This window comes from Suricata suricatta, chromosome 12 (genome assembly GCF_006229205.1).
Source record: "Suricata suricatta isolate VVHF042 chromosome 12, meerkat_22Aug2017_6uvM2_HiC, whole genome shotgun sequence".
NCBI lineage: Eukaryota > Metazoa > Chordata > Mammalia > Carnivora > Herpestidae > Suricata > Suricata suricatta.
The window spans coordinates 7,933,566-7,946,362 of NC_043711.1; the positions used below are offsets into that span (position 1 = coordinate 7,933,566).

Genomic DNA, 12,797 nt, shown 5'->3' on the forward strand with positions numbered 1-12,797 from the left:
CTGGTCACGAGAGCACTATAGACCGGATTCCTTCTAATTCCCTTTCACAGCTAACACTTTTTTGGACAGTAACTACTTCCTCAAGTCCCCAAGGCTGGAGTTCAGAACAGAGAGTAAATAGTCAGCACAAACAACATGAAGCCCTGAGGAGACACTCTGGGCCACAAATGTGTCTGCAGGCACCCCAGCCCGGGTGTGGCCGGACCAGTGATTCCAGAGTCATGGCCGGACGCCTGTGGGGAACCAAAGAGCATTACTGTTTTTTTATGTGAATATCCCGATGTCTTTTAAAAAATTTTGTCAATAAACTCACGTCAAACAAAGAAACAAATATAAAACAAAAAACATTCCAAGGCCAGATGGCATAGGGGCCAGTTCACAAGGTCAATGTTGGCCCCAAGCTCAGGGCTCCTCATTTAAATACCTGGGCGGGGCCAAAGATCAGGTGAAACAACATTCTGTTCGTGAAATGAACCAGTCCCCAGAGTACAAATACTGTGTGATTCCACTTATGTGAAGTCCTTAGAGGAGGCACGTTGGCAGAGACAGGAAGTAGATGGGGGTGGGTAGGCACAGGGAGAGGGCGCGGGGAGTTAGTGGTTCAAGGGGACAGAGGGTGGAAAAGTTCTGGATGGCGGGCAGTGGAGGGGGGGTTCTGCACGACGGTGGGAAGGTACCTAAGGCCGCTGAACTGGACGCTCAAAAATGGGTAAGATGGTAAGTTTCATGTTAAATGCATTTTCCACAACTTTTTTTAAAGCGAGGGAGGGGGAGGAGGAGAAAGGAAATAGGGCGGCATCATAGCCCATTTTGCCCCCAGGGAATCAGGCCCTGCTTCCAGAAGCTTGCCTGGCTCCTTCTCACATGAGGAGTTCAAGGTCAGACACTGCGATTCTAAACTAGCAATAATAATATTAAAGCTGGCCATATTTATTCATTTACAATGTGTATTTATTTATTTTTTTTAAATTTTTAAAAAATATTTTATTTATTTTTGATACAGAGAGAGACAGAGTATGAGAGGGGGAGGGTCAGAGAGAGAAGGAGACACAGAACCGGAAGCAGGCTCCAGGCTCTGAGCTAGCTGTCAGCACAGAGCCTGACGCGGGGCTTGAACCCACGAACATGAGATATGACCTGAGCTGAAGTTGGAGGCTCAACCGACTGAGCCACCCAGGCGCCCCAATGTGTATTTATTTTTGAAGGAGAGAGCGCACACGCAGGGGAGGGGCAGAGAGAGAGAGGGAGACACAGAATCCAAAGCAGGGCCCAGGCTCCGAGCTGTCGGCACGGAGTCCAACATGGGGCTTGAATCCATGAGCCGCGAGATCATGACCTGAGCTCAAGTCAGATGCTTAACTGACTGAGCCATCCAGGCGCCCCATAAACTGATATTTATTATTGTTATGCCACTATGGAAAGGGGCAAAACGATACCACAATTTACATGGCAGAACTGAAGTCTGTGACTCGCTAAGACAACTGTACAAAAGAGGGCGAAGATGGGGAACCGGGCTGAGGAGAGAGGAATACTTTCCAAAAGGCCAACCTGCAGGCCCTGCTGAGGGAGGAAACGGGGGAACGGAACAGAGGAGGCAGGGCCCGAGCTGCGGGTGAGGTCAAGGGGCCTCCACTGGTGAGCGGGAAGGGGTCTCTGTGGTGTGAGGCGGGGAGAAAGCAGCTAACTCGACCCCACAAAACTCAAGCCGGGTGCCTACCTCACACCTTAACACGTACACTCTGAAGGATCAAGGTCACTACAGGGAGAAAATGAAACAGAATATCGGGGGCCTCAGAAGGAGAAAGATTCCTTTAAAAATTCCTCAAAGCATAAACTACATGTGAAAAATACAAGATGATCTCCCCATTTACATGCAGAATCGGGAAAAACAGAAAACAAAAACATTAAAACACACACACACACACACACACACACTCTTAGACGTGGAGAACAGTGGTGTTTTCCAGAGGCAGGGGGTGAGGAAATGGGTGCAAGTTTTCAGTTAGGAGACAAGAAAATCCTGGGGATGCCATGTCCAACACGGTGACTGTAGCTAGACTACTCTGTTGTATGTTTGAAAGTTGATAAGGGGGTAGATCTTGAAAGTTCTCATCACCAGAAAAAGTGTTTAAGTCTGTGAGCTGACAGATGTTAACTAGACTCACTGTGGTCACCATTTTACGGTATATACAAATAGCAAATCACTCTCCGCAAACCTTGAAAGGAGACAAGGCCCCAGGTCAATTATATCTCAACAGAACGTGAAAACTATTAAAAATTGACAAAAGAAGGGCGCCTGGGGGCTCGATCAGTTGGGCGTCAGAGTCTCCTGGGCACCTGGGGGGCTCAGTGGGCTGGGCGGCTGACTTTGGCTCAGGTCATGATCTCGTGCTTCGTGGGTTCGAGCCCGGCGTCGGGCTCTGTGCTGGCAGCTCAGAGCCTGGAGCCTGCTTCGGATTCTGTGTCTCCCTCTCTCTCTGATCCTCCCCTGCTCATGCTCTGTCTTTCTCAAAAATAAATAAATGTTAAAATGCTTCAGATTCTGTGTCTGCCCCTCTCCTGCTTACACTCTGTCTCTCTCCCTTGCAAAAATAAAAAGAAACATTAAAAGAGTGTTTTAAATAAAAAAAAATTAACAAAAGAAGAAAAGAAAAATATGATGGGTTTAATCTGAAATGAAGACCTCTATCAGATTAAAAACAAAACAAAACCCTCACAGACAAAGTTAAATGACAGAAAAATACATACTGTGGGAAGGTATTCACAATGCCAACAATGACCAAGGAGTCATCTTCTAGAAGGAGAGTCAATAAACTTTTTCTCTGAGGGACCAGACAAGAAACAGTCTCAGTTCTGTGGGTTCTAAGGTCGCAAAGGCAGCTGGGGACAGTATGCAAATGAAAGGGTGAGGCTGTGTTCTGATACATTTGAATTTCATAGAATTTTGCTCAGGTCACAAAATGTCACTCTTCATTTCAGATTTGCTCAACCATTTAAATTTTTTTTTTAATTTTTTAAAATGTTTTATTTATTTTTGATACAGAGAGAGACAGAGTATGAGAGGGGGAGGGTTAGAGAGAGAGGAGACACAGAACCGGAAGCAGGCTCCAGGCTCTGAGCTAGCTGTCAGCACAGAGCCTGACGCAAGGCTCGAACCCACAAACGTGAGATCTGACCTGAGCCGAAGCCGGAGGCTTAACCGACTGAGCCACCCAGGCGCCCCCAACCATTTACTTTTTTAAAAATGTTTTTTATTTATTTTCGAGAGACAGAGAGAGATAGTGCGAGCAGGGGAGGGTCAGAGAGAGAGACGGGGAGACAGAGTGCGAAGCAGGCTCCAGGCTCTGAGCTAGCTGGCAGCACAGAGCCCAGTGTGGGGCTCAAACCCACGAACTGTAAGATCATGACCTGAGCCGAAGGCGGACGCTTAACCGACTGAGCCACCCAGGCGCCCCTGTTCAATCATTTAAAAACATAAAAACCTGGGCCGCCTGGGTGGCTCAGTCGGTTACGCATCATCTCCTGATTTTGGCTCAGGTCATGATCTCTGGGTTCACGAGTTTGAGCCCCTGGGGTGGGGGCTGGGGTGGGGGCTGGAGCGGGGAGCCTGACAGTGCAGAGCCTGCTTGGGATTCTCTCTCTCTCTGCCCCTCCTCCATTTGTGTATATGGGCGCACAAGCCCGTGCTCTCTCTCTCTCTCTCTCAAAATAAATAAATAAATAAACATTAAATATAAATAAATAAATAACATAAAACATTAAAACAACGTAAAAACTTTTCTTAGCTTGTGCCTATAAAAACAGGCAGCGGGCTGGATTTGGCCCAAAGGCTGTAGGTGGCCAACCCCTATTCTGGAATATGCCAGGACCTTCTCAAAACTGCCCAAGGGAGAGCGGACAAAGGCTACCAAAAGAGTGACTCATAGAAGAATCTTATATTAAACACGTATGGTGATGCCCAACCTCACCAAAATCCAAGGAAATGCACATTAAAACAAGGAAAGACCACTCCGCACCGGCGTCGGTGGGCCAAAGTTACACAAGATTCCACGCTGGCGGGCATGTGGGGAAACGGCACCGCAGGTCCGAGCGCGGCTGGTGAGGATGCGGACGCGCAGAGCGTTTCCAGAAGGGCTCGGACAAGCCTCGGAGTGAAGCCGTGAATGCCCGGTGCTCCGGCAACCCCAGGTGTCCACCGAGGGGGTGTCGGGAAAGAAAAGTGTCGTCTGCACCTCGGGCAGACGGCTCTGCGGTCAAGTGACAAGCCAGCGTTATAAACATCAGCAGGGAGAGTTCAAAAATAGTGTAGAGAGGAAAAAAAAAATAAGAAACAGCGAGATTGTTTCTTCTGAAATCACAATACCATTTTAGGAAATTCAACATGCCCTGAGCATATTTTTCAAGGACACTGAAATGTCTAAATAAGCTTCTGGAAGGTGGATTGCAAGGAATGATATTAAATGGGCTGGGGTGTGTGTGCGTGTGCGTGTGCGTGTGTGTGTGTGTGTGTAAATGGCATAGAGCAGGGGTTGGCAAACTACAGGCTGTGGGCACGATTTTTGCATTTTTAAACGGTTGGAAAAACAAAGAATGCTATTCGGGACATGTGAAAATTACATGAAATTGAATATCCTACAGCTTGCTTGTTCCTTTCTATACGGTCTGGTCCGTGCTTATATGGTTACAAAGGCCGAACTGAGGCACTAAACTCATCAAAATGTATACATTATATATGCAACGTTTTTTTGTAAAGCTTAAAAAGAAATGAACCAAGTAGAATTGAATCATTGCTACAAAGATCGAGCCCACAGAGCCTAAACTATTTATCGACCCTCAGCACTGAGGGTGGAAGAGGAAGGTGGAAAAAACATCAAGTGACACAGGAGAGCTGGTGTGCACGCCACTGCAAGCAGAAGAGTTACATTGACTCAGTTTGGGCCTCCTTAAGGCCACGGGACATTTTTAAAAATTTAAATCACTCACCCACCCAGTGTGGAAAGGGAGTGAGGCCACAGGGGAATAAAGCAATTTGGCCACAGACATCATGGTCCTCAAACATGCTCTTCTGGACACCTTCCTTAGGAAACAGAAGACGGAAGGGATTTCCGCCAAAGGATGTCTCCGTGGCATCAATGACGGTAGAGATTGATGTGGCTGTTAAATAAATACTGCGGCCCAGGACTTTTGTTTTTTTGTTTTTGAGAGAGAGAGAGAGAGAGAGAGAGAGAGAGAGAGAGAGAGAGACAGGACAAGCAGGGGAGGGGCAGAGAGAGAGGGAGACACAGAATCCGAAGGAGACTCCAGGCTCTGAGCTGTCGGCACAGAGCCGATGCGAGGCTTGAACTCATGAACCATGAGACTGCGACCTGAGCCGAAGTCAGATGCTTAACCGACTGAGCCACCCCGGCGCCCCAGCACAGGAATTTTTAATGACAGGAAGCAATGCCCTGGCATAATGTTAAATCAAAGAAACCAAGGGCAGAGTCAAACCCTGGCTTCCTGAAGAGTGGGCCACCAGCCTGTGCCTCAGTTTTCCCATCTGTAAAATGGGGTGGCACCGGAGTGGGGGAAAATGGGTGTGCCAGGGCTGTAAATGAATTAAAACATAAAGAGTGTCAAAAAGCGCCCTTGGAAGCCTAGGAAGGCTACACTTAAAACTCTTAAAATAATGCAGGGCACCTGGGTGGCTCAGTCAGTTGAGCGTCTGACTTTGGCTCAGGTCATGATCTCATGATTTGTGGGTTCAAGCCCTGTGTCGGGCTCTGCACAGAGCCTGCTTGGGATTCTGTCTCTCTCTACCTTCTCTCTGCCTTTCCCCTGCTCTCTCTCTCAAAAATAAAATATAAAATAATGCAAGACAACAAATTCCATCAGCTCCCTGTTGCCAGACTTAAAAACAAAAATACACATTATTGTCTGCATTAAAAAATTCGGAAGGAAAGAAGCAGAAGTGCTGACAACAGCCGGGCCTGGGCGGTGGTGGGTTTACGGGGGTTTTGTTTAGTGTTCCAGATTTTTCTGTACTTTCCAAACTTTCCACAAAGAATATGAACTGCTGTCAAAGGGATAGGTTTCCAACAAGAGCAAATGAAATTTCAAGGCCTCAGAGACCCCACACATGCCTGCCAGCCCCTTCTCCCTCTGATCTCTCTGAAGGTGGGGGGGATGGGCCTTTGTGAGGTCTCCAGGCCTCTGCTGGCCCCATCCACTCTTGCCAGACTAGGGGGAAGGCAGCTTCTCAGCCTCCCCACTCTTCCTCCCCAGTGAGGGAATTCTAGATGGCAGAGACATTGGGCTCCTCCCCGCCTCCTCCCCCAGGCAGTCCTCCCAGACCTACCCATCAAGCTGGCAGACCTAAACACGTGGTCCAAACACTTGTCAAGTCGTGAATTGCATTTTTCATATTGCTCCTCCCCCGTCCACAAGCTTTACAGGACCCACCTCTGATGCTCAGGGACCTCTGGACTTCCCACCTCCTCATCCTATTCCAGCTTGTTCAGTATCTTGAGGTCCTCAAGCCCCTCCTCACCTCCGGACCCTAGCCCCTGCTGGGAACACTCTTCTCTTTCACATCTTGGTTGAAACGGCCAACAGCTAACCCTGGAACACCTACTACATGCCTGGTAACACAGAACACTTGATAGGAGCCCACACATAGAAACCTCAGGCTGATCTGGGGACACTGGCTTGTCAGGACCCCCGATTTGCAAACGAGGCACAGACAGGTCAAATAACTTGCTCAAGGGCACAGAGCTAGGGCGCAGGGAAATCGGAACCAGCGCCGAGCTCCCCACGCCCTCTAACTGCTGCCTACCCCAGGCCCCTGTTTTATTTGCTTCTGACACGTGCTCTCTGAAATGGTATTTCTTCACTTTTTTATCACGGGGCTTCACTTGCTTATTGCGGGGCTCTGTTTGTCTGGCTCCCTGCCGCAAACCAGGTGCCTGGAAGAGTCTGGCACAAAGCAAGCGTTCAATAAACCGGAGAAGACATTGTAATGAACCAGTACACTCCAGTTCTGCCCCAGCACAGCAGGGATGGCGCTGGCTGCAGCGAGGAGTTACGTGAGACACAAGGAGGGCCATTCGGGGGCAGCCGCCTGCACAGAGTGGAAACATCACTATGTCTGTGCGTCCTGCAGGCACGAAGCCCCACGGCTGCCCGAGGTGGCACGTCTGGAATGGAGGTTGCCTCTCGGAAATCCCAAGGCTGAGCTGGGCAAGGCCCTTGGCTGGGGGCCAGGGTCCAAGGGCTGGGCGTTTATGATGGACACAGAACAGAGAAGTGGTGTCCAGGGCTGGCCAGGAACAACATGGAAAAGCAAGAAAACACAGCTGGGTCCCCACCCTCCAGTTTGCGCCCTCGGGTCCCTCCGTGGGGCTCTGACACTCAAGACTGGGTTGGGGTACCTGAGCCGCAACTTTGAGTCCCTGCTGTAGGTTCAGGCTGACTTTGGTTTGGATCCTGGCTCAGCCACTTCCTGGCTGTGTGACACCAGACAAGTACAGCTTTTTCCTGAGCCTCACTTTCCCTGGCTAGAAACAGATTTGGCCCGAAAGTTATCTACAGAAGCAGTGACAGGCATTGTTTGAGCACTCACTGTGTGCATCAATTCGCAAGAGTCCCTAGGGGTAGGGGACTGGCGTTACGTCACTTTACAGATAAGGAAGCTGAAGTCCACAGAGGGGAAGGCCCTCACCTAGGGCTACACTGAGAGGTAGAATTTGAATCCAGGCTGCTTGACCATGAGAGCCCACGTTCCGAGTGAGACCCGTACCACAGCACCTGGCATGAGGCTCGTGCTTGATAAAGAACAGCTGTCATGATTATGAGTCATTCCCAGAGCTCTGCCAGAAGACTAAGGGTGGCGGCAAAGGGGCAGCTGCCATCTTGCACATCCCACATCCCCATTCCTGGCATGAGGACTCAGCACTTTCTCCAGGGGACATCCCTTTTGCTCCCTCAGAGGCCACGGGACTTGGGTGGGGCTCCTCTACTCCCAGGGGCCCTGGGGCCAGACCGTGAAGGACACAGTGATTGGCACATGATGGCCCCCAGTCCATGAGGGGGCATCCCTGGGATTTTTTCTTAGCGCCATTCAGGCTGAGAGGTTCCCCTTCTGCAGAGATGTAAAAACAGATGCCTGGAGTGGCAGGGCCACCTTCACTCAGCTGAGAGAGAAGACCCCAAAATGCACAGAAAAGAGTTAGAGATTCTTGATGATATCCGAGTACCTAGATCCAGCTATGCCTGAAGCTGTCACCAAGTGACATGAACCATACATTTCCTTTTCGTTGCTTAAACAGGTCTGAAATTTGCTTCTGCCGTTTAGTGAATAAATGGGGAGGGTTTTTTGGCCCTACAAACCAATAGCCTTAGGGACCCTCCCTCCAGTACCTCCTGTTGTCCAGACACTTACAATGTACTAGACATGCAAACCCACACTTAACAGACACCCAATTTTTCCGCACGGTTCCTACAGCACAGAGTGAGCAGCCCGACGGTCCCCTTGCTCCAGATGAAGAGACAGAGGCTCAGAGAGTCAGAGTGGTTGTTCTGATGGAAGGCTGGGGCCGGATGCTGGCCTTCACAGGAGCAAAGAGGGCCTCTCCGCCACCCCCTCCCCGTCTACTGTGGCTCACCTGCTGTCCCATCGCAGCTTCGCTCCGTGATGCTGATCTTCTTCACCAGGTGCACGTTGCCGGGGGACGCAGCAGACATTGGGAACACAGTCTCTACCACCTCGTGGCTGCAGAACACAGCGGGGCTCTCGCCCCCTCCAGATGCTGCCAGGGACCGCAGCCCTGTTCCATAGGGCTCCAGACTCTGGGCCCGCTGCGCGGGGGCCCCAGCGGCCGTGCTGGCCACCACCTCCACCTCCCGAGGCCCCTCTACCACGCGGACGGTGTCCACTCGGATTGGGCTGTCTGGTGGTGGCCGGGCCTGGGCCTGGGGCTGGGGCTCAGCCTGCCGGGCCTGAGCTGCCTGCAGCTCCTGGAGCGCTTTCTTGAGCTGGGTCTCCAGCACGGTGACCTTAGCAGCAAGGGCCGCCTCCCCATCAGGCACCCCCAAGTCCCGCTCCCGGACCCAGGTGCCCACGCTCCTGGTCTCAAGCGACACGGGATCCTCGAGGGGCTCTGGGAGGTCTAGGCAGAGCTCGCTGCGGCCCCGGACCCCCGTGGGATGGCCCAGGAACTTCTGGCTCTTGAGCTGTACCGTGAGCTGCCGTTTCTCCTCCTGGAGCACCGAGAGCTTCACCTGGAGCACGGGGATCAGCTTCACCTGCTCCTCCAGCTGCCGCAGCTTCCGCAGGGCGCCTGCCATCTGTTCCCGCACGTGGGCCAGGTGCCCGGCGCTGGGAGGCACCGGTGTGGACAGTCCTGAGCTCCGAGGCGTCGGGGGTGGCAGCCCCACGCCCACCAGTGAGCCTGTGGAGCCTGCCGCACTGGGGGTTAGGGAGCCCAGGCCTGCGGGCGTTGCTGCCTGGTCCTCCAGGCGGCGCCGGGCATCCAGCAGCGTGCGCTCAACTCGAGGGTTGAAGCCGGTGCGGGTCTCTAGAGCACCGTATTGCGGGTAGAAGCCACGGCCGCAGTAGGAATAGGCCGAGTGGCGGCTGTCCCCGCTGGCATTAGAGCACAGAGACTCGGTGGACGTCCACCAGGAGCCAGGACCTCGGGGCAGTGAGCTGAGGCGGGGCCGGCGCTGCACGGCCACGCGCCGGAGCGTGTGGCCTTTCTCGATGTCATCCACGTACTTGAGAAAGTCCAGGTCGAGGCGGTACCCGTAGGGCGTCTCCACTGAGTATGGCGGGTCAGGCTCCCTGGCAGGGAAGGCGGGTGGGGAGGCTGGACCAGGGGTCCCTGGGGCGCAAAGAAAGACCAGGGACTCTGAACACTGCTGTCCCCTCCTCAGGGTGAAGGCTCATGTCTCCCGGTTTATTTGCCCTAGGGACAGGAGCCCACTGGGTGCTTAACTTTGACTCCAGTCTCCAGGAGAGGCCCTGTCACTCCCTCCGAAACTGCAGGGCAGGGCTGTGCCTATGCCCTCAACCCCCTCCCCTCCCCCCACCCTCCTGCCCCCCTGCAAGGACAGGGACCCATCTCCCTACTCAGACCAGCCCCCTTCCTTTAAAGTTTGTCCCCTCCCCATAGACCCTCTAGGGTAGAGCCAAATGGTCCTTATCGGGAACCTTGGGGCAGGGCTGTGTTTTACTCTCAACCACCCCACCCCACCCCCTCCTGCAAGGTTGGGCCTGATCATCCCCCAGACCCCAGGGCAGGGCCCTCTCTTCTTGAGACCCCTGACCTGGGAATGGAGCTGGCACGTGCAGGACTTGGGCCATCCTCCGGTCTGCAGAAGCTCCTCAAGGCTCACTTGGAGTCTGTGACTCAGACCACCTGCAGCTTGGGCTGAGGCTTACCTGGGAGGAGGGGCATTGGAGCTTGGAGTCAAGAGAAGTCTGCAGGGGAGGGTGGGTGTGTGTGTGGCCACCCCCTCCTCACATCCCCTCCTCCCCAAGTCCGGGACCCTCTCCGAGGAACACATCCGGCCGGCTTGGCTATGGAAAGGGGTGGGGGGCCCCCGCGGCCTGGAACAAAGAAACCAAGCCTACAGCCCGCCTGCACATCTGTCCAGCCCCTGGACAGACTCCAACTGTTCCCACAGCCCCGCCTCCACAAGGCCCTGGGCCGGGGGCCCCAAGCCCGGCAGGCCCCACCCTTCCTGCACCCCTCCTCTCAGCTCAGGCCAGAAGCTGGCTACGGGGACAGACAGGGGCTGAGATGGCCAGGGGCTGGGGGACAGCTTTCCTAAGTGAAGGAAAGTCCGCCTGCAGGGATCCAAGGACCCACTGACACAGGGGCACACGGGAGATGGAGCTGAGGCCAGGGGACCCCAAAGCAGAGCTGGGTCAGGCCAGCCAGGGGAGGGGGGCAGAGAAAGTTAGGGGGAGGCAGTGAGGAGCAAAGCCTTTCCTCTTTATGGAAACAATTTTCTCTAAAAATAAACAGTTTCGCTGCCGGGCTACACGAGAACTTCCTGTCCCCCCAGGATGCGTCCGGCTCAGGGGCGCAGCAGGGATAGAGGGCCGGGTGGTGGCCAGGGAAGTCATGGGGGTGCGGGGGGAGGAAGCAAGAGAGGGCGCCTGGAGGCTGCAAAAGGGAGGGACAATCAGAGCCTCTCACTAACTCCCCCTCAGCCCTGGAGGCCAGCCAGGGCCCTCTGGTCCCCCGCACCCAGCCTGAGCTTAGCCAGTCCTTTCTGCTGTCTGACCTCCAGCCTCCCTGCTCCAGAGGGTCCAGCCCATCCCACCACACCAGGCAGGACCCTTTCTGGCCTGTGGGGGCCAGGGCAGTGGCTACCTGGGAGGATGGGCCAGAGGGGGCACTGGCCGGGCATGAAGGCGAGGCTGGGGCTCCGGGGCAGGCCGGACTTGTCTTCCACCCTGCTGTCTCTCGCTTAGTGTCTTGCTTAGTCTCTCCACGCTCCTCTGCCTCTCTCCACACGTTCTGTCTCTCTGTGCCTCGCTCCGCTTCTCTCTCCCTCTTTCTCCACGTCTCTGTCTTTCAATGCCTGGAACACAGTCACCGAGTATGAGAGCTGGGTTTCCACCTGCTCAGAGGCTCACCTCCTACACACCTGGGAGACGATCAAAAATCTTTTCTGGACACCTGAGAGACTGGTGGCAGGAAGCAAGACTGGACTAGCCTGTGGGGGCCCCTGGAGGTGAAAAGCGGTGGGGCAAATATTAATAATAACTGTAGTCATCACCCCCGCGGCTCATTTGATCACAAATGTCCCCATCAGGCACACAGTTTATTGATTGCTCCGTTTTGCAAAGAGGGAATCGCGGGTGGGGTCGGGGGAGCAAACAGAAATGTACAGTGACCCGCCCAGGGTCACCGGAGGGGGAAGTGGCTGGGTCTGGAGTTGAACCTAAGCCTGGCAGATTCCCCACTGCCGGCCACACCACCCTCACCCCCAAGCCACATCCCTCTGCCCACTTCCTAGACAGGCGGAGGTGTGAGGGTCTCCAAGCCATCGGACCACCCTCTACGTGATCGGATGACCACAGGTCAATAAGACAGGGGTGGGCAGTGTGGTGGAGGAGGGTGTGTGTGGCTGAAGCCCCTCACCCTCTATGGGACCCCTGGGATATAGGAAAGGAAAAGCAGGATAGGAGAGAGATGGAGAGCAGGGGAGGGGGGGAGGTAAGGGGGTGCGGGGTCCTGGGCGGGACCGAAAGTCCGGCGGAGTCTCCCTGAAACCCCACTTCAGGCCAAACCTGGACGTCTCTGGGGTCTCTCCGACCCAAAGCCCGGGGCAGGGGTGACCCCGCCCCGTGCAGGGAGGGGGCGGGGCCTGCGGGGTCCCCGGCTAATGGCAAACAGCTGCCGCTCCCCACACCGGCCCTGCAGCCAGGCCGAGGCCCAGCCCGGCCGGACGCCCGGCCGCCTTCCCGCCGTCTGGGGCCTGGCTCTGCTCCGCCACGGAGGAGGGCGAGGCGGGACAGAGTGGGGGTAAAGAGGCAGAGAGGAGGATCGAGATGCGGGAGAGGGGCAGAGGGAAGACAGTGATGGGGGAAAGGGGCAGGACACCTGGAGGAGGATGGGGCTGGGGAAGAGAAGCGGGGACGGGGTCAAAGACGCGGAGGGGACAGAGACGCGGGGAACGAGACACTCAAAGTTCGGAAAGTTGAGACTTAGATGGTGGAATTGGAGGCAGCGGCTGGTAGAGAACGGCGAGGTCGCGCCCCGGGATTGGGGGTGATTGGGGTGGGGACCACGCTCGAACCCCGA

The 12,797-nt window shown here is 54.5% G+C and overlaps 1 protein-coding gene across 4 annotated transcripts in view; it reads right to left on the bottom strand.

Moving 5' to 3' along the window:
- KANK2 (KN motif and ankyrin repeat domains 2) overlaps positions 1 to 12,185 on the bottom strand; it is a 27,736-nt gene extending 15,551 nt beyond the window's left edge. For all 4 annotated transcript variants that reach the window (XR_003901296.1, XM_029918386.1, XM_029918385.1 and 1 more), the window contains exons 1-3: positions 11,361 to 12,185; positions 10,306 to 10,420; positions 8,643 to 9,860 (exon numbers count right to left, since the gene is read on the bottom strand). Coding sequence is in view for 3 of the 4 variants with exons in the window: in XM_029918386.1 (XP_029774246.1) it covers positions 8,643 to 9,860; positions 10,306 to 10,342 (1,255 nt within the window). In the remaining variant the exon portion in view is untranslated. The remainder of the gene's footprint in view (positions 1 to 8,642; positions 9,861 to 10,305; positions 10,421 to 11,360) is intronic.
- Between the last annotated feature and the right edge of the window lie 612 nt (positions 12,186 to 12,797).